The sequence below is a fragment of the Malaclemys terrapin genome, chromosome 11 (assembly GCF_027887155.1).
Source record: "Malaclemys terrapin pileata isolate rMalTer1 chromosome 11, rMalTer1.hap1, whole genome shotgun sequence".
NCBI classification, from domain to species: Eukaryota; Metazoa; Chordata; order Testudines; family Emydidae; genus Malaclemys; species Malaclemys terrapin.
The window spans coordinates 61200329-61219709 of NC_071515.1; the positions used below are offsets into that span (position 1 = coordinate 61200329).

The 19381-nt window shown below is 42.3% G+C and overlaps 1 protein-coding gene across 1 annotated transcript in view; it reads right to left on the reverse strand.

The window, feature by feature from the left end:
- THSD7B (thrombospondin type 1 domain containing 7B) overlaps nucleotides 1–19381 on the reverse strand; it is a 509128-nt gene that overhangs the window by 398407 nt on the left and 91340 nt on the right. Inside the window, exon 2 of the mRNA XM_054043281.1 lies at nucleotides 16054–16218. Within this exon, the coding sequence (XP_053899256.1) occupies nucleotides 16054–16192 (139 nt within the window). The 5' untranslated portion in view covers nucleotides 16193–16218. The remainder of the gene's footprint in view (nucleotides 1–16053; nucleotides 16219–19381) is intronic.

Below are 19381 nucleotides of genomic sequence, written 5' to 3' on the forward strand. Positions count from 1 at the left end.
TTTTGTCAGCCATTTTAAAACCATAATTGACTATTCCCATTATTTGTAAAATCACTACAAATATTTCCCTATTTTTAACATTTTTAGACCAAGATCTTCATACCACAGTCTCAAATACCAAGTAAAAACTGCACTGTAGATTCATAAGGGTATGAATATTTAAACTTAATAAAATGTTTCATTTGTCACTTTTAAAACAACAGCCATATTTGCATTAAAGAAATTATATATACACTTTAGGACTGTTCAAGAGATGAAGAAAGTTAACATGATGAAATATGGAAATCACTAATTGGATATCACAATGAACACTATTAATTTACAAGCCTTTAAAGGCAATTAGATTTTCGCCAGATTCTATCACTAACAGTGCTTTGTTAGCAATTGATAAGTTTTAGAAAATTATTCAACCATTAAAATTTGCAGAGTAATTTAATTGGTATAATTATTGCTTTTATGTGTAGGCTTGTGGTCACATTACAAGTATGACGACAAGCAGCATTCTGAAACCAACAGATATCCTCAGTGCAATGCAATATTAATGTATCCTCTCTAGAAACCCACAGTTTAAAAATTTCTATTCTGAATAAGAAAGGCCAGCAACCTGTATTAAATTTAAGTGTGGAAATCTTGACTAGCTAAGAGAAGAGAATTGTATAATCCCCATGAAAGTCATAATTCAGGTTCCTAGATTTTAGGAATATGGGGCCAAATTTAGTTGCAATTATATTATTTGAATGGATATGCACTCACTTACACTAGGGCTCAATTTGGCCCACAAAGCCCAGTTTTACAATGTGTGGACTTTCATAAGACACTCAACCTAGCACCTAGGGCAAGGAAACCCCTATTTTATCCACTTTAGCGTTTATTTCATGCAGGTTTTTGACATCCTATAAGGAGCTCAGGTGTGTCCCCATGACTTTATATGGTACAAAATTCTCTTTAGAAAAACATTTACCCTAAAGATGATTTTTTTGAAAGAAAATGGTCAAAATGATCAAAATCAAAATTACAAACCATGAGAGTTCAATACAAGTTATTAAAATCTCTTTTAGTGCAAGACTACTGCATTAATTTACCAAGTAGACTGCAGTTGATATGCACGTACACACAAATGGATGCATATTATTCAAGTGTATATGTAACATTGTCTGAGGGTTGCATTATTGTCTACTTGTACAAAACCAAACACCCTTGCCCCGCCACTCCTCTGAGGCCTCACTCCCGTCCCACTCATTCTCCGAGGCCCCACTCTATCCCCCCCCCCCTCACTCACTCGCTCATTTTCAGTGGGCTGGCTCAGGGGGTTGGGGTGTGGAAGGTGGTGTGGGCTCCGGATGGGGATGCGGGCTCCAAGGTGGGGCCAGAAATGAGGAGTTCAGGGTGCGGGAGGGGGCTCCGGGCTGAGGCAGTGGGTTGGGATGTGGGCGGGGGTGAAGGCTCTGGGGGGTTTAGGGTGCGGGAGGCGGCTCTGGGCTGAGGTGTGAGCTCTGGTGTGGGACCAGGGATTTGGGGTACAGGAGGGAGCTCCAGATGGGGGTGAGGGCTCCAGGGTGGGGCCATAAATGAGGTGTTCAGGTTGCAGGAAGGGACTCTGAGCTGAGGCAGTAGGTTGGGATGCGAGAGGGGGTGAGGGTTATGGCTGGGGGTACAGACTCTGGGGATGAAGGGTTTGGGGTGTAGGAGGGAGCTGCGGAACTGGCACTTGGGGTGGAGGCAGCGTGCAGAGCCCCCGGGTGCCCCTAGGCATAGGAGCCAGAGGAGAGACATGCCGCTGCTTCTGGGAGCCATGCAGAGCCACAGCAGGCAGGGAGCCTGCCTTCACCCCACTGCGCCTCCAACCGGACTTTTAACAGCCCAGTCAGAAGTGCTGACCGGAGCCGGCAGGGTCCCTTTTCGACCAGGCGTTCCGGTCGAAAACTGAACACTTGGCAATCCTAGCTGCATATGGGTGTCCACGCTCCACAACCACACTCCACCAAGTCAAGTACAGATGCTCCCCAACTTATGCAAGCGTTCCGTTCCGGAATGCCTTGCGTAAGTCAAATTTTGCATAAGTCAGGAACATATACCTGACAATTACGCAAAAAAACCACCCCAGGGAGCAGCTGTAAGCAAAAGCAACATTGTAGTTGAAATTTAGGATTTACAACAGTAAATAAATTCAAAGTTATGAGTCCACAGATACCTAAACTAGCCCATACTACATATGTAGAAAGGGATCATGATAACAGTCTGGGAACCATAGACCAATGATGTAACTCCAGCGAAATTATTCCAGTCCCCAAGTCTTACAATTTCAGCAACATTGCATGATGGCAGGTTCTCTCCCTTCCCTACTCTTGCCAAATATTTCCTTGGAGTCCTTAAATTAGAATACAAGGGGGGGGGGGAGAAATGTGATTCATTGTACCTGTACATAAATGCATGTAAAGCTAAATATACCCATTAGAGATGCACACAAAGAACAGCCATGTGCGCTCTCACGAGGGCAGAAATTTGGGTATTTGTTTTATTCTTATTCCCTTTTTCTTTTTCAACCTTATTGCATTTAATTTTAATGTCCAATGATTTAAAACCATATCTTTTGAACGGTTCTCAGCATAAAAAAAAAAAATACGGTCTGAAAATGTAATCAGTGAAAACACTAGGGTATTTTTTCCATACTCTGATTTGTTTTTTAATGTAAACACCAGTTGGACTGCTATAAGACATTTCAGCCTATGGGGCAGGGTTTATTTTCCCCACAGAATTTTAAAAGCCTGAAAATAGAGGCTTATAACTTAAGTGCTTCTTTCTTAGCCATAAACACCACAGAGCATCACAATATAGATCTTGCAGTATTGTTACTGCAACATTGCAGCTAAGGGTTGACTGTATCAAACCTAATCCTAGGATCTTAAATATTTGACTGCTAAAAAATATTTTTTTTACTTCTGCTTCGGAAAGGATACATTTATCAATCACTGAGGCACATGCATCCTGACAAGAACAGTTCTATTGTTTTCATTGGAGTTTCAAGACAGAAGTGCATGTTCATGAAAACCACTGAACCATCCTTTTGCTAGTTCTATAACATATTTTCTAAGGTCCTCAAGGGTTTAATAATTCTCTGTCAATTGGAATCAAGTGAAGCTGACATTTTAAGCACATTTTATGTACACCTCTAAAGACTTACAGTACAATGCATTTCAGAACTGGACAGAAATAAAATAAAAACTTGAAGGACTTCTTTTGTTCTTATATATCCCACCTTCCAAAATAGAGTGGGAATGTCTGTTCGGTCAGCAGGCTTAGTTCTCAGGGCCTGCCATTTGTCTCTCTCTTTTGGTTCAGTATACCCAGGACCACCAAAAATGGAGTTCAGCTGGGTCAACTTCCTTATTGGTAACCACCTAGTCCTGCACATCCCAGGGATAGGTGTAGGGGAATGTGGGGCAGGTAGGGGGATCTGGGGCCTTTACTCCACTATCCCACATCCTGCTTACCTTCCCCAGGCCACTTCATACCATACTCAATGCCTCAGACTTATAGACTTGAAGGCCATAAAGGACCATTGTCATCACCTACTCTGTCCTCCTACACATCAGTTAGGTTTTTTGCCCCCACTGCTCTCCTTGGAAGGCTGTTCCATAACGTCACTCTTCTGATGGTTAGAAACCTTCATCTAATTTCAAGCCTAAACTTGATGCCCGGTTTATATCCATTTGTTCTTATGCCAACATTAGCCCTTAACTTTAAATAACTCCTTTCTCTCCTTTTGTGTTTATCTGTCTGATGTATGTATACAGAGCAATCATGTTTCTCCTCAGCCTGCATTTGGATAGTGAAAAGAAGCCAAGCTCCTTGAGTCTCCTCTAGTAAGGTAGGTTCTCCATTTCTCTGATCATCCTTGTAGCCCTTCTTTGCACCAGTTTCAGTTTGAATTCATCTTTCTTAAATATGGGAGACCAGGCTGTACACAATATCCCAGATGAGGTTTCACCAGTGTCTTGTATAATGGTAACACTTTCCTATCTCTACTGGAAATACCTCACCTGATGTATCGTATGATTGCATTAGCCTTTTTCATGGCTGCATCACAATCACTGCTCAGTCTTCCTGTGATCAACCATTACACCCAGGTCTTTCTCTTCTGTCTCTTCCAATTGATACATCCCCAGCCTATAGTAAAAATTCTTGTTGTTTGTCCCTAAGTGTATGACCTTGCACTTTGCATTATTACATTTCATCCAATTTCTATTACACCAGTTTTCAAGGTCATCCAAATCCTCTTTTCTGATATTATGGTCCTCCTCTGTACTGGCAACACCTCCTAGCTTTGTGTCACCTACAAATTTTATTAGCACTTAACAGAAAGGGTTAAACATCCTGCAGAATAAATAACCCTCAAAAGACATGTGGGGAGATAATGTGTGTGTTTTTTGTATTTACATATATATGAGTAGGGTCAACGATGTAATCCACAGGCCCTGTCTATGCTGTATTGTTATAGTTCAGAGATCAAAAGAACATCCTAGCATTTAAAATGAATTGTAAACACGGGATATCTCAGTATTCATTTCTCTTTGAAATGTATTGTGAATGGTAGAGGAACAAGCAAATTGCCTTATGTTAATTCGTATAGCTCAGTACTGGTGATAGACCACCTTCAAAGTCATCCTAAATTACCTTTTGTTCCCCAAGGAACTCCAACTTATCAAAGAGGACATGAAATTGTATAAAAGATCCTTGGGTCCTAATTCTGTCATCTCCGGTCTGCTCAAGGTTTCATGCAGGGGAAGCCTCAGCCACAAGGACTGAGATCCCAGGTCAAACTGGATTGTCCTGCAATATGAATATTGGACTATAACCTATGACCTATTTCTGAAAGAACTCTTTGCAACTACAAAGCTCACCGTCTCTGCTGTGAATCTGAACCTCAATTAATTGAATTCATGTCTGTATGTATCTTGATCTTTTAACCATACTCTCTCTCGTTTTTTTAATAAATTTTAGTGTAGTTAATAAGAATTGGCCTGTAGCGTGTATTTGGGTAAGATCTGGAATATTCAATAACTGGGAGGTAATGTGTCCAATCTTTTGGAATTGGTAGAACCTTTTATTTTAGATGAAGTGAGATTTTCAGAAATCATCATATTTGACTTAGGTACCTGGATGGAGGCCTGAGGCTGGATCACTTTAAGAGAACTGTGGTGTTTGGACTTCTGAGTAACCAGTAAGGTAATAAAGAAGCTTTTTTATGCTGGCTTGGTAAATCTAAGTATTGGAATATCCACCAGCTTTTGGGGGACTGTCTGCCCCATTCTTTGCAATTCACTCTAATTGAGTGACCACCACTGGCCGCCATTGGGACCCCGGTCACAAGCACACACTCTCTTTTTATGCTATGGTCAGTAATAAATATGTTAAATAAGATTGGTCCCAAGACTGAAGCCCGAGGAACTCCACTAGCACCCTCCCTCCAGCCTTCAGTTCACCTTTCAGTATGGCCCATTGTGGTATGCCCTTTAAGCAGTTCCTTATTCACCCTTTCAATTCTGGTATTAATCCCCAGGTGGAACTGTATCAAATGCTGTACTGAAATACAGGTAGGCTAGCTTTGCTGCATTTCCTTTGTCTAGAAAATTGGTAATCATCTCAACGAAAGACCGTTTGGTCTGGCATGATCTACCTTTTGTAAAACCATGGTGCATCTTATCCCAATTACCATTTACTTCTACGTCCTTTATGACCCCCAAAATTATGGATTCATAAAACACAACCATTCCTATTGGGCTTGCAATTTCAGGGCCAGCTTCTTTAATATTCTTGGATTGAGATCATAGGGGCCCCCAATTTGGTCCCCTTAAATTGTTTGCATTTCACTTCCACTTCAGATGTGGCAATTTCTACTTCCATATCTTCATTCCCATTAGCAGCACTGCCACTACCTCTAAAAAAGATCCTTGTTCCCCTTATTGAAAACGAAGGCAAAGTATTTCTTTAAAGATAATCTAGGCATGGCCCAACACCTAATCTCCACCCTATCCTCAGTGCTTAATGGTCCTACTTCTTTCCTTTTTTTTTTTTAATATGGCAAAAACAAAATAAAAAAGTTCTTCAATTTCCTTTGCAAGGTCCAACTCTGCTTGGTTTTTGGTAGTTCTCGCTTTTTCCCCTACACTTTTTCGCCTCCAAGAGGTAGCTTTCCTTGCTGATCCATCCCTTCTTTCATTCCTTGTAGGCTTTCTGCTTTCTCCAATAACCTGTCTGAGGTACTTGTTCATCCAGGTTGGTCTGCAACCTTTCCTATGAATTTTTCCTCCTTGCTTGGGGATACAGCCTTCAGATTGTTTCTTGCAACTTTGCCGAAGTAATTCCAAGCCTCCTCTACATTCAGACCCTTGAGTTTTTCAGTCCAGTTCCCTAACTATTCCCTAACTATTCGTCTTAATTTTTTTAAATGTTTCCCTTTCAAAATCAAGTACTCTATTTTCAGACCTGTTTGTGCTTATCTTTCCATTTAGTTTAATCTGAATAAGCTCATAATCACTCAATCCAAGGTTGTCCTCTACACCCAGTTCTTCTAGAAGGACTTCAGTTTGGAGAATGACAGCTGTTTAATTACAGTCCCTTTCTTCAAACCCCCGAGTCTCAGAGCTGATGCAAGGTGACCTTCTGCTGCCCACACTCCAGATTCTTCCTACCTATTGGGTAATGTCTCAAAGGAGAGGTGGAAGACTCACTGCCAGAACTCCTCAGCCAGAGCTTCTACTATTGTGACAGGGCTGTGCTCCTAGAGGGAAATGGCTTCCCTTCTCTCCGGGCTGTTGGACCTGTCTTTATATAGCTGCTTTCCTCAGGATCAAGCTCAGCAGTACCTGAGGTGCGGAGCTTACCGGATCCTGTACTGCTCCCAGCCTTTCCCCTGCGTAAACCCTGGACTAGGATTTGCAAACCCCATCACACAAAGCTAATTCAAAAACCATTTGTACAACATTACATGGGAACCAGAGGATTTTTGTTTTGTTTTTCAAATGTAACACTTTTAAGATTTTGTGAATCTCTCTTAGAAACACATTATGAAGGAACATAGGCTACTGGATCACACCTGTCCACCTAGTCCAGTCTGAATTTGTCTAGCATCAACATTCAGCCAGTGGGTGAAGTTACACCTTTCTCTGCTAAATTGAAAAGCCCACTATTAAATATTTATTCCCCTTGTACGTTCTTATAGACTAATCAAGTCAACCCTTAACTTTCTCTTTGTTAAGATAAATAGACTCAAGTAGCTCAATCTATCACTATAAGGCAGGTCTTTTAATCCTTTAATCGCTATCGTGGTTCTTCCCTGAAACTTCTCCAATTTATCAACATCCTCCTTGAACTGTGGACACCAGAACTGGGCATAGTATTTCAGCAGTAGTAGCACCAGTGCCAAATATAGACGTAACATAACTGCTCTACTCCTCCTCCAGATTCCCCTATTTATGCATCCCAGAATCACATTAGCTCTTTTGGCCACAGCATCAGCTGATTATCCACCATGATGCCCAAATCTTTTTCAGAGACTACTTCCCAGGATAGACTTCCTCAATCAGATAAGTATGACCTACATATTTTTTTTCCTAGATGTATACATGTACTGTTTTAAAATACATATTGATTGTTTGCACCCAATTTACTAAACATTTCAATTCACTCTAAATCAGTGACCTGTCCCCTCTTCATAATTTACCACTCCCCCGGTTTGTGTCATCTGCAAAACTTTCTGTGATTATTTCAAGTTTTTTTCCAGGCTATTGAAAATGTTAAAAAGCATAGAGCCAAGAACAGATTCCTGCGGGACTCCACTAGGAACACACATCGTGATTTCCAGTTTACAATTACACCAACTTTTAATTAGCCAACTTTTAATTCATTTAATGTGTGCCATGTTAATTTCATATTGTTATAGTTTTTTAATCAAAATGTCATGCAGTACCAAATCAAATGCTTAACAGAAGTCTAAGTATGCAGTATCAACACTATTACTTTTATCAACCAAATGTGTAATCTCATATCAAATTAGTTTGACAGGATCTATTTTCCATAAACCCACGTTGATTAACAAAAAAATAAAGGAAAGTAATATAAATTAGTGCCAATCAAGTGTGACAAATATGGCAATTTCCTGAACAAACCTTGTTGAATTAAGCTAAACTTTATTGAATTAAATTTATGTATCATTGTGGGGAAGGGATTATATGCAAGTCCCTGGGGGCAGGGGAGGGTGACCAGATATCCCATTTTATAGGGACAGTCCCGATATTTGGGGCTTTGTCTTGTATAGGCACCTATTACTCCTCACCCCTGTCTGGATTTTTCACACTTGCTGTCTGGTCACCCTATGGAGGGGGATCACAGCCCTCCAGGAACAAAGAACAGTGTGGTGAGATTAGGGAGATTCACTCATGTGGTAACACCTCCAAAAAGGTACCACCACCTGAAGATACTTGCATATACGGGTTCAAAAATGGATTCTCTAGAGACCAGCAGATGAAGAAAGGACTTTTGGATAAACAACTTGAGTTTAAACCGACTCAGGGCCTGCTTTCTGACCCATAAAATGGATAGGACCTTCTGTCCGAGGCAGGGTTCCAGTCCTGCCTGGGAAGGATTGGACCAGTTCTTGGGGATGCTTATTCTGAGCAAAAGGGGTTATGAACTTGTAACCACAGAAAAACCTGTGTGGGGTTTGAAGAACAGTTCACCTGCCAGAGACCTCATTGGAGCTGGGGTGATCTCTGGCAACCTTTGAGCATGCATGTACATTCTTTTATTGCTTTTGATGTATTTTCTCTGTAATGCTTTTACAGTAAGAATGCACATGCTTGTTTAGAAAGACATAAGTGGTAACTTAACTGTGGGTAATTACACTGTTTATAGCCTCTGAGATGAAGGCAAAGCAAGCCTGCTTAGACAGTCTGACTTGCTGGAGAATTCAGTCTGGGCAGGAACTGTGCAGCCTGGAAATACCCTGGTCAGGAGGGAAGAGAGACATGTCTCAGCCCAAGAAAGGTGACTGTTGGGAAGCTGAAAGCCTAAGAGTGGTGCCCTGGCTGGACCACAGAGGAGGAATACAGATGAAGTTGCTCAGAACTGTGACAATTAATTATATTACCCTCCTTTAATTCTTTGTTAAATTGAGTCCTGTATCAGCCGCTCCATTATCTTGCCCAGGCTTGATGTCAAGCTGACAGACCTATAATTACCCAGGTCATCCCATTTACCCTTTTTAAAATATTGGCACATTAGCTTTCTTCCAATCTTCTGGAAATTCTCCAGCATCACACAATTTACTGAAAATCAGTAGGTGTGATTAATATCTTCCTAGGTCATTACTGGAATGGAAAGAGTGGTTTTATCCTATGATGAGACTACACCTATTTTTTTATCCCAAAATACAGAACAGAGCTATTTGTTGAACACTTTTGCCTTTTCTGCATTAGAATTGATAATTCTACACCATTTCCATCTAGTAATGGACCAATATTATGGTCAGAATTCTTTTTTGTTCCTAACATACTTAAAAGCTCCTTCTTATGGTCTTTAATTATGCTGGTCATAGATTTCGCCTTGTGTCTCTCTGCTTTCCTTATCAATTTTCTACAATGCCTAGCTTCAGATTTATAGTCATTACTATTAACTTCTCACTTTCTTCATTTGTTATTTACAGTTTTATTTTTTGTATCTGCCTTCAATTCCCTTCTAAACCAGGTCATTTTTTAAAACCAATAAAGCCTCTTTCCTCAATCGCTAGATTGAGCCTTTTTTGTCATCTATTAAGTCCTTAAACAATTCCCAATTATTCACATTCTTCTGATTAAATTCTTCTCCCAGTTGATTTGACTCAATTGTTTTCAGCTTTGTAAAATAAGCCCTGTTGAAGCACCAAGTGTGTGTGTGTGTGTGTGTGTGTGTGTGTGTGTGTGTGTGGATAAATAAAAATAATCACTGGTCTGGACTTTATTCAGTTTACACAATATAAATGTGATTAGTCATCATAAGCTACCATTAATTTTTAGTTCTCTAATCAGTTCCTCTTGCTATTGATATACAGGCATATGCTATAGGTATGGATTAATGCAAAAGCCTAGAGGTCCCAAGACAGTAAAACAATAGCTTAGCCAAACTACCTAAGCCCCAAGGCTTAAAGACTTGACATAAGCAACTAACCAGTAAATGACCCTATATCCTAAGATAGAGTGCTGTTATAGGCAAGTGTTGCTAAACTGCTGACAGGTAACCACAAAATGACACTTTATATTAGCTTTAGATATTTTAAGTTAACCACATCAGCATTTGTTGAACCATGAGAATGCCATGGCAACTAACTGATTTATACTAATAAACTGGAAGTAAAAGGCCTATTAACTGATGGGGAAAAGGTACCCCAACATTAGTAGGGTAAGGAAAAACAGATAAGGAAAAGGGGATGCTGTCAGTACTGAATATGCATTAGGCTTAGTTAGTATTAGCATAACCTCTAATATAAGGTGGGACTTGGCCCATACACCTGGAGCCTACCAGGTGAAGGACCACTCATGGGTCATCTTACTACTACAAGGTTCCCTGCAAAGGACGGTATGAGTAGGCAAATTCTGGATGCTTGTATTATCTCTGTCTGCTTAGCTACATCATAGTGTTTGTGATATTGCTGACTATGCTAATAAAACTATTGTAGATTCAAAAGGTCTTGCCTAAGTGTGAGTGAGTGTCTGTCTTGCATACCTGGGGGTCCTCCCTCCCAAATTAACTGTGATGCTGTGGCTGATCTAGAGGCAAATGAACCCTGCCAAACCACCAAATGTTAAATTGGAAACTCTAAATACACTGTCTACAATTTTTGAGAAGTCGTCTGCTTCAGAGATAAAATGTGCTGTTTATTATGTATTTTGATGTGCTGAATTCAAATATGACAATTAAAACAACTGATTGGCTACTGTTTCTAAGATATTTAAGTTTTTACATTTTATGTCTATGTATATTGTGTAGATAGTAGAGTTTTAATCATAAATTGTAAACCTGGGTCTTTTCATGGGTTTATGGTTGCTTTACATGATAATATTTCACCTGTCCTGTTTATGTAACACTTTAAAAATCAGCAAAAGGGTTATATAAATAAAATTTATTATGAAACAAAAGGCAAAATACTATTATGTACATAGTTTAGTCCTATTCAGTGTCTACTCGGCACTTCTTGGCTTGTCTCTTGTATTCATTAAATGGAGCACCTCTTGTCACTGTCCAGCAATAGTCTGCAAGCATTGATGGGCTCCATTTGCCCTGATAGGGTTTCTCCATTGTTGCAATGTCCTGGTGAAATCACTCGCTGTGCTCGTCGCTCACTGCTCCACAGTTCGGTGGAAAAAAATATAGATGAGAGTGCAAAAAAATGTATCTTTAGTGACATGTTGCAACCAAGGCTTTTGTATGCCTTGAGGAGGTTTTCCACCAACAACCCGTAGTTGTCTGCCTTGTTGTTTCCGAGAAAATTTATTGCCACTAACTGGAATGCTTTCCATGCCGTCTTTTCCTTGCCACGCAGTGCATGGTCAAATGCATCATCTCGAAGAAGTTCACGAATCTGAGGATCAACAAAGACACCTTCCTTTATCTTAGCTTCACTTAACCTTGGAAATTTTCCACGGAGGTACTTGAAAGCTGCTTGTGTTTTGTCAATGGCCTTGACAAAGTTCTTCATAAGACCCAGCTTGATGTGTAAGGGTGGTAACAAAATCTTCCTTGATTCAACAAGTGGTGGATGCTGAACACTTTTCCTCCCAGGCTCCAATGACTGTCGGAGTGGCCAATCTTTCTTGATGTAGCGGGAATCTCTTCATAGCCATAGATTTCCTTTTCCTGTTCAACCACTGGCGAAGATTTGTTGCACAAGTGTTGCAGCATATGTGTGGGGCCCATCTCTTGTCCTGATCTCCAATGTTGCAGCCAAAATAAAGGTGATAGGCTTTCTTAACCATAGCGGTTATACTGCGCTTTTGTGATGCAAAAGTCACTTCACCACAAACATAGCAGAAGTTATCTGCACTGTTCACACAAGTATGAGGCATCTCTGCTCACTTTGGCTAAACAGAAATGTGTCCCTTTGCAAAATCAAACACTGACAAATAAGAGAGCACGACACTGTATGATTTCTAGAACTGATATAGGGCAATTTGTTCAGCAGAGTGATGTAAGCTTCGTTATGATTACATCATCCATGACTTCTAGGATGAACATGATGCAATTCATATCATGTATGACGAAATACCAGCTTCAGATTTCATCACTCATTGTTTTGCCTAAAAAGCAAGTACTGTCCAAACCCAGTCATAGATTTATTCATAGATCCAGTCAAAGATATATTTTAGTCATTTCTGGTTTAAATTGAGATCCCTTCCCTTTATAACTCACTTATCCTCCGCCATTCCCAAGTCAAGGGTCGTATATACTGACCCAATAGCATGAAAACTAGAGCCAATCAACAATTTTAAGCATCATTTTCATTCTCAGTGACCCAGCATTAGTAAAGTTTGACTACATTTATTTCAGAAGCATTTTGGCTGTAGAGCAGTGATACCTAACCAACACATCACACAACATTACTTGTCTATACCAGGTAGAATTCCCCTGTGTTGGTTGCAATTAGTTTTTTAGTTTGGAAATTGTCATCTACAATATTTAGAAACATCCAAGGATGTTTTACTACTGGCAATACGAGATCTCCTATATAGGTCATTGAAATTGAAGTCCCCCATTATCACACAGCTTCCCCCCCCCCATGCATTATAAATAGGTGTATAAAGAAGCAGTCATCCTGTTTCCTACTGTGATTTGGTGGTCTGTAGCAGACACCAAATAGAACCCCATTTTGTGTTTTATCTGTTAGAAGGCTCATCCATAACCATTCAAAGTAAATATTTTTCCAAGTCATCAGTGACTCAGAAACAGGTAATGCCATTTTTGACAGAGTGCCACACCTCCTCCCCTTTTCACCACTCAGTCCTTCCTAGATAGGTGATAACATTTATATTGACGTTCCAAATGTGTGAATCATGTTTCAGTAATATCAACTAGATTGAATTTATACTCACAAATGAGCAATGCCAAATCCTCTTGTTTTCTACTGAGACTCCTAGCATTGGTGTACAGGAAATTAAAGAATCTCTTCTCTTCACATCCTTTGGTTCTGTTAATTTTGTTCTCAACTTCTTGATTCTGCACTAAATGAGTGCTCATATCTCCCCTCTTTTTACCCTCCCATTGTGTTATTTTAGTTTAATACCCTCCTGACTACTCAAGCCAGCCTGTTCTTGAGGAGATTGGTTCCATTTCTACTGAGTCTCCTCTTCCCATAGAAGAGGGTGGACCAATGTTCCACAAAACCAAATCCTATACCACTTACCTAACCAGTGGTTCATTTTTAGAATCTTCTGTCTCCCTTCACTCTCGGGAAGATAGCAGAGAAGATCGCTTGTACATTCTTCTTCAGCATGCTTCTGAGTTCCCTGAAGTTATCTCTTATCTGCGATATATCCCATGATTCAGTGTCATTAGTGCCCATAAATGGATCCTTGCCCATTAACTTCAGAAATTCCTCCAATCTCATGTGAGTGATGTCTCGTGTCTTGATTCCTGTTGTCTGTTTATCCTTTGCAGAATTTTCTGTTGATTTTTCTGAGTGTTGAACCTCCAGCAAGGATGGACAGACTTCCTTGGACAGTTGAGGAAACTCTTTATGGGCACAACTGATTCTAAGAGGTTGGGCTTAGCTACCATGCACAGGCATGTCTCATATATCTTTCCCTTCCCTTAGACCCCCTGGTTCTTAAGAGGTATCTTTCACAGGTTAAACATTGAGGACCTGGTATCAACTTGAAGCAGTGGTTGATCCTGAAGCCTCTGCCAGCTGATCGTGATCTCGAGGCCACTAAAAGTCTGGCACCACAGCCTGCCTGCCTGCCATGGCCCCATAGCACTCCCAAAAGCGGCTGGCTGCTGGCACATCTCTGCGGCCCCTGCGTGGGGGCTGCAGCTTCACACATTGTCCCCACCCCCAGCAACAGCCCTGTAGTTCCCTTTGGCCAGGAGCAAGCAGCGCACAGAGACCCACTTCTCCCCTTTCCCCCAGGGGCTGTAGAGACATGCCAGCAGCCCAGCTGCTTCCAGGAGCAGCCTGGGGCCATGGCAGGCAGGCAGCCTGCCTGAGCGCCACTGCGCCATCGTCCAGGAGCCGTCTGCAGTAAGCGCCTCCCAGCTGGAGCCTACACCTTACACCTCCTACACACTTCCCAACCCCCTGCTCCAGCCCGAGCCCCCTCCTTCACCCAAACTCCCTCTCAGAGCCCACCCCCCCACCTGCACCCCAACACTCTGCACCAGCTCTGAGCCCCCTCCTGCACCAAACTCCCTTCCAGAGCTTGTACCCCTCACTCCTTCACCCCAACCCCATGCCTGAGGCTCAGCCAATGCACACCCCATAGTTGAGAATGTTACACTGATTAGTGACAATCCCTGAAGGATTCTGGATCCATAAACAACAAATGAAATTAATAAAACGTAAAATTCATGAAATGTCCACTGGCTTCTGTGAGATTAGGTGCAGTGTGACCATCTGACCCCTGCACCCAAACTTTCTCCCAGAGCTTGCACCCCCTCACTCCTGCACCCAACCCCCTGCCCCAGGCTCAGTCTGAAGCCCTCTCCTACACTCCTCGGCTCCAACCCAGAGCCTACACCCCTTCCCAAACACCAACTCCCTGCCTCAGCCCGGTAAAAGTGAGTGAGGGTGGAGGAGAGTGAGCGACGAAGGGAGGGTGGAATGAAGTGAGTGGGGCGGGGCCCTGGGGAAGGGGCAGGGTATGATCCTGGGATCCTGGATTGATCTTAAATTCAAAAAGTGAGCTTGTGTGTAAAAAGGTTGGAGATCACTGACTTGAAGCTTTTAGCTGTATAGAATTCCTCCTGGTCCTCTTCTCTCTAGTAGCCACAGTCCACACACCCTTTCTGTCTCCAATTGTGACAATTGCAGATGTGACCTCTTGCCTCTGATAGTTATGAATGGCCAGGCCTCCTTTCTGACTTCCTGTCTCCCCAACTCCTTGGTGGCCAGCTTCTTTCTTCCTTGAACCTGGTGTACTTGATGTTTCCTGAACTGGGCTGTCTAGGAACTCCTCTGGTTCTCAATTAGTGTCTCTATTTGCCTGTCCAATCCAAGAAGTTTCTCCAGCACCAGCTTTCACTTCATATGTAGTAAGTCCCTTCTGGCTTCAGGCAGGAAAGGAAACAAGGCACATCCATTGCAGGACACCCATAGTTCCATCGCTGGCCATCTTGAAACTGATGTAGGAGCCGAACCTGGAAGCAAAGCTTTTCACACTCCTGCTCTCAACTACCTCCGCAACTCTATTAGCGGCATCTGTTTGTGGCTCTAAAATTCACCCAGCAAGATGCTTTTTATATCAAGTCTCCCTGTTTAGCTCAGCTCCATCCACCACCGGCAGGAAACAATGAACCACTCAAAGACTTCAAACACTGGATCTGATCAAAGCTCCGAGCCTCATGGCCTTTACCAAGGCACCAACAGACAGATATGTCTCAACTGCTTACCCAAGGCCTCATGGCCCAGCTATGCAGCCTGTTCACAGAGAGCCCACAGATGGAGCAAAAGCACCACTCACTAAGTGCCACTGCCTCCCAGGACAAAGTCCAGGCTATACCCTCCAAAACTCTATTAGCTGCCTCTGTTCAAGTGATAGCATTATGAAAACCCAGACTATACCAAGTGTCACTGCAGGGTACAGCATTTCAGTGAACAAAAAGATGGAATAAACTAAATTAGAGGGGGAAATATTTGTGTATACACACACGCACACACACATAAATAAATAAAGCTACATGAAAACACTATTAGGACATTTTTCTTTGGGAATTTCTTATAGTGCTAAGTCAGAGTAGGAATAGGTAACAGACTTCTTAAATCATAGGAACTAGAAAGTGAATAAATAAGAATATGTTGATTCCTACCTGTTTTCCAGACAAATTGATGATCTTTCCTGGCTTCCAAATCAGTTGTTTGTAACATTGAGAGCGCAAGTAAAAGCAAGATATTCCTCATGCCCTGCCATGCCCAATGAGCAGAAACCCAGAGATCCCTCAGAAACATAATTCAGTCTCTCGTCTTCTCTAGTCCTAGATTTGAAAGAAAAGGCAAAATTAGTTTGCTAAAAATACATAGTAATAAAGCAGAGCACTCAGGGTCAGTGCTACTCAGTACACGTTGCACATCCCTTTCTGTGGCGCAGAGTCTGTTACATGGGTACTTTAGAGATGGTACATGTAAAGATACGTACTTTTAGCTCAGGAGGCCCCTGGTTCAATTCTAGGTGTCAGCCAAAATGGTGGCCATTACCAAAACCCTTAGTGAGTTCCTAAAAAGCAATCTGCTAGTGTCACAGCTCTAAAATTCAAGGCTTTCGCCATAATATGTCATGTGAGAACCTTATGCAACACTTTTTTCTCTCCTCAATCTATTTATCTTTAACATGCCCATCATCAAGATATCTGGTGTTTTATAGTTAAACAAACCATGGATGGAGACAGATTCAAGCTGCAACGTTCAGCTCTGGATATGAATCCCAATTTCCATGAAGCTAAGGGCACTGAGACACAAGATTTGGATTGCCAGTTCATCTCTGCATACTGTATGTAGATGATAGAGTTAAAAAATGGCATTAGAACTAAGAACTGAATTTTGATGTGAAAGCGAACGTTAGAGTTTAATACTACATGTATTTCTCCTACAAGATTAGCTTTTGCATTTATATTTCCTGAATTCCTACATTTGTAACTGGTCATTAGTCCCACATTTCATATGTCAAAGTTTTACCGCTAGGACAGGGGAAGCAGAGTGATAAGATTCTTCTGCAACATGTTATTGTCATCGTTTATATTATTGGCATCATTTGGTGCCTTTCATTAAAGTTATCAGATATTAGAAGTTTAGTTCTGAAATTCCATTACATTTCCAGCCTTATAAAAAAGCAGCATTATTACAATACATAATACACAGTATGGTTCTTGATAAGAAGTCAAAGATAAACCTGAAAATAGTGGATAGTGGATATACACTAAATCTTTTAATTTGGAGTTTTATTGAAATTACTCAAACAGTTTCTATCATGATAAACTCATGTAATTATAGTTAATCAGATATTGACTAACTGCTGTGGAGGATACAGTGTTGTATCTGTTTAGCTTAATTCATTTTTATATTTTAGCTGCATTGCAAAACCTGTAAAGATATCAAATGGAGCTTTTACGCAGACAAAGTAATGCAGGCAATGTAAGACGCTTGCATTCATGGACTTTTCCCAGTGTTTGGGGATTAACGTTAGGACCTAGACTTTCAAGTTCAGAACAAACATTGCACCCTGAATTGAAGGGAAAAAAGCAAATCCTAGTCCCTTGTCTAGAGCTAAATCCTAAAGCTTACAGGGTCAAACAAAGGACCATAAGTGGCCTTGTAAGCAAGTTTGCACTGGGCTAATCAAGCCCAAGAAGCCAACCGGGCCTGTATAGAAGTGAGGCATAGGGGCTCTGCACCCTACTCTTTGGAAGAAGGATGTGGATCCAGTGCATTGCAAATGGGATGACTTCAGGAGAGAGAGTGACACACACACACACACACACACCCTCAATTCCATGCCAGTGGAAGCTCCAAAAAAGTTTTTGTTCCATTTCAGAATGAAAACTGAATTTCTTTTTGGCTGAAACTTGCAATGGGGGCGGGGGGAGGGGAGAGAAACCAAACGTGAGAGGTGGGGCTCTCTGGGTTTCCAGGCTCCCCGCTGCTGAGTCGTGAGCCACGTGTTGGTTAGAGCTGGGGTTCCCAGGACTTTCAGGCTCCCAGCTCTGAGGCAGTGAGCCTAGAATCCCTGGCACAGCAGGGTTGTCTCAGAGCAGTGAATGTTGGATTCCTGGTCCTGGAGCTCTGCACCATGGAGCTGCCCCAAAGCCACAGACCCTGGAAGCTGCAAGAGACCCTAAGCTCACTAGGCAGCTTTCCAACATAAACTTGCCTGTGATTAGACTAGAGTTCAAACCCAAACTGTTCTTGTGAAACATTTTGGGTTTGGCAAAGGCTGTCCAAATTAATGGCAAGGATCTGCTTGGGGCAGATCTCACTGGTTAAGCAGAGTGTGGTCCCAGAGGCCAGCATATTGCCTGGCCAAATGGCAGAGATTGTGGGGGTGGGCAAAAGCAGATTCCTCATACCACCAGCTAAAAATCCAGGTGGTGTGGGAAGGCTTGGAAAGTGTTTTGACCGGGGAGGGGGGGGGGGTAATGGAACACCTCCTAGTTGACCTGCTTCTTGGTAATGATTTTTTCCGTGTAGCTCAGGTTAAAGTATTTGCTTGCAGCAGAAGGGAGTTTTATGCTGGGACCTCTGAGGGAAAGGGTAAGGTCTCAGGAACTGCTGAGAGAATAGGAGAGTCTCCTTAATTCTTCTGCAGCAGGGGAAAGCCATGTGCTTCCAGGTGGGAGGGTGATTGAGACCAACTCCTGCACTGCAGCTGGAGGCAACACCCCATCAGGAAGGGAAGGGGGTGTAAGGCCTGCCAGGGAGAGAACTATCCAGGTTGTTAGCTACCAGCAAGTTGCAGATGAACCAGAGACAGACCCCGCTCTAGGGGGCACAGAGAAATGTGTCCCAGAGGAGAGCCCAGAGAAAGGGGAGGGAATCTCAGAAACCACTGAGGTGGGTGAGGATTCCTTTAACTCAGTAACACAGGGAAGCAGGGTGCTTCCAAATATGGGAGGGGCTGAGATTAGCTCCTTTCCAGCAGAAGGCAACATGCCCTCAGGAGCAGGGGCAGGAAAGGTGTTGTCAGTGGTGAAGGAAAGTATCCCAGTTGTTAGCTGGGTTTTGCAGATGAACAAGGAACGGACACCTTCCTAGGGAGCAAAGAGAAATGCGTCTTGGGGGGGGGGTCAGAGAAGGAAACTGGGGAAAAAATGATGGAAGCACAGTAATGTCTCCTTACTGGTCACTTGGAGAGGATGCCCAGGACCGAATGGCTCGGTCAGCAACCGTGCACCCAGGCAATCAGCCTGTGACCCAGGTTTTGAGAAGGAACTGTGTAACTGGCCTCTTGGAGGGGAGCAGTCACACAGCTGATTTCTCAGGGACAGAGAAAGGGGTGGCGAAGGGTACCTCAACCCAGGTCCCAGTTTTTCAGGATGCTATTTCTGAAGAGGTTTTGGAAAGTAACTGTCTCTTTAAATCAAGATGCAGCTCCAATGCTTGTGATAACAGAGAAGTTTAGACCACGAAATTGCCAGGTGGTGGTTT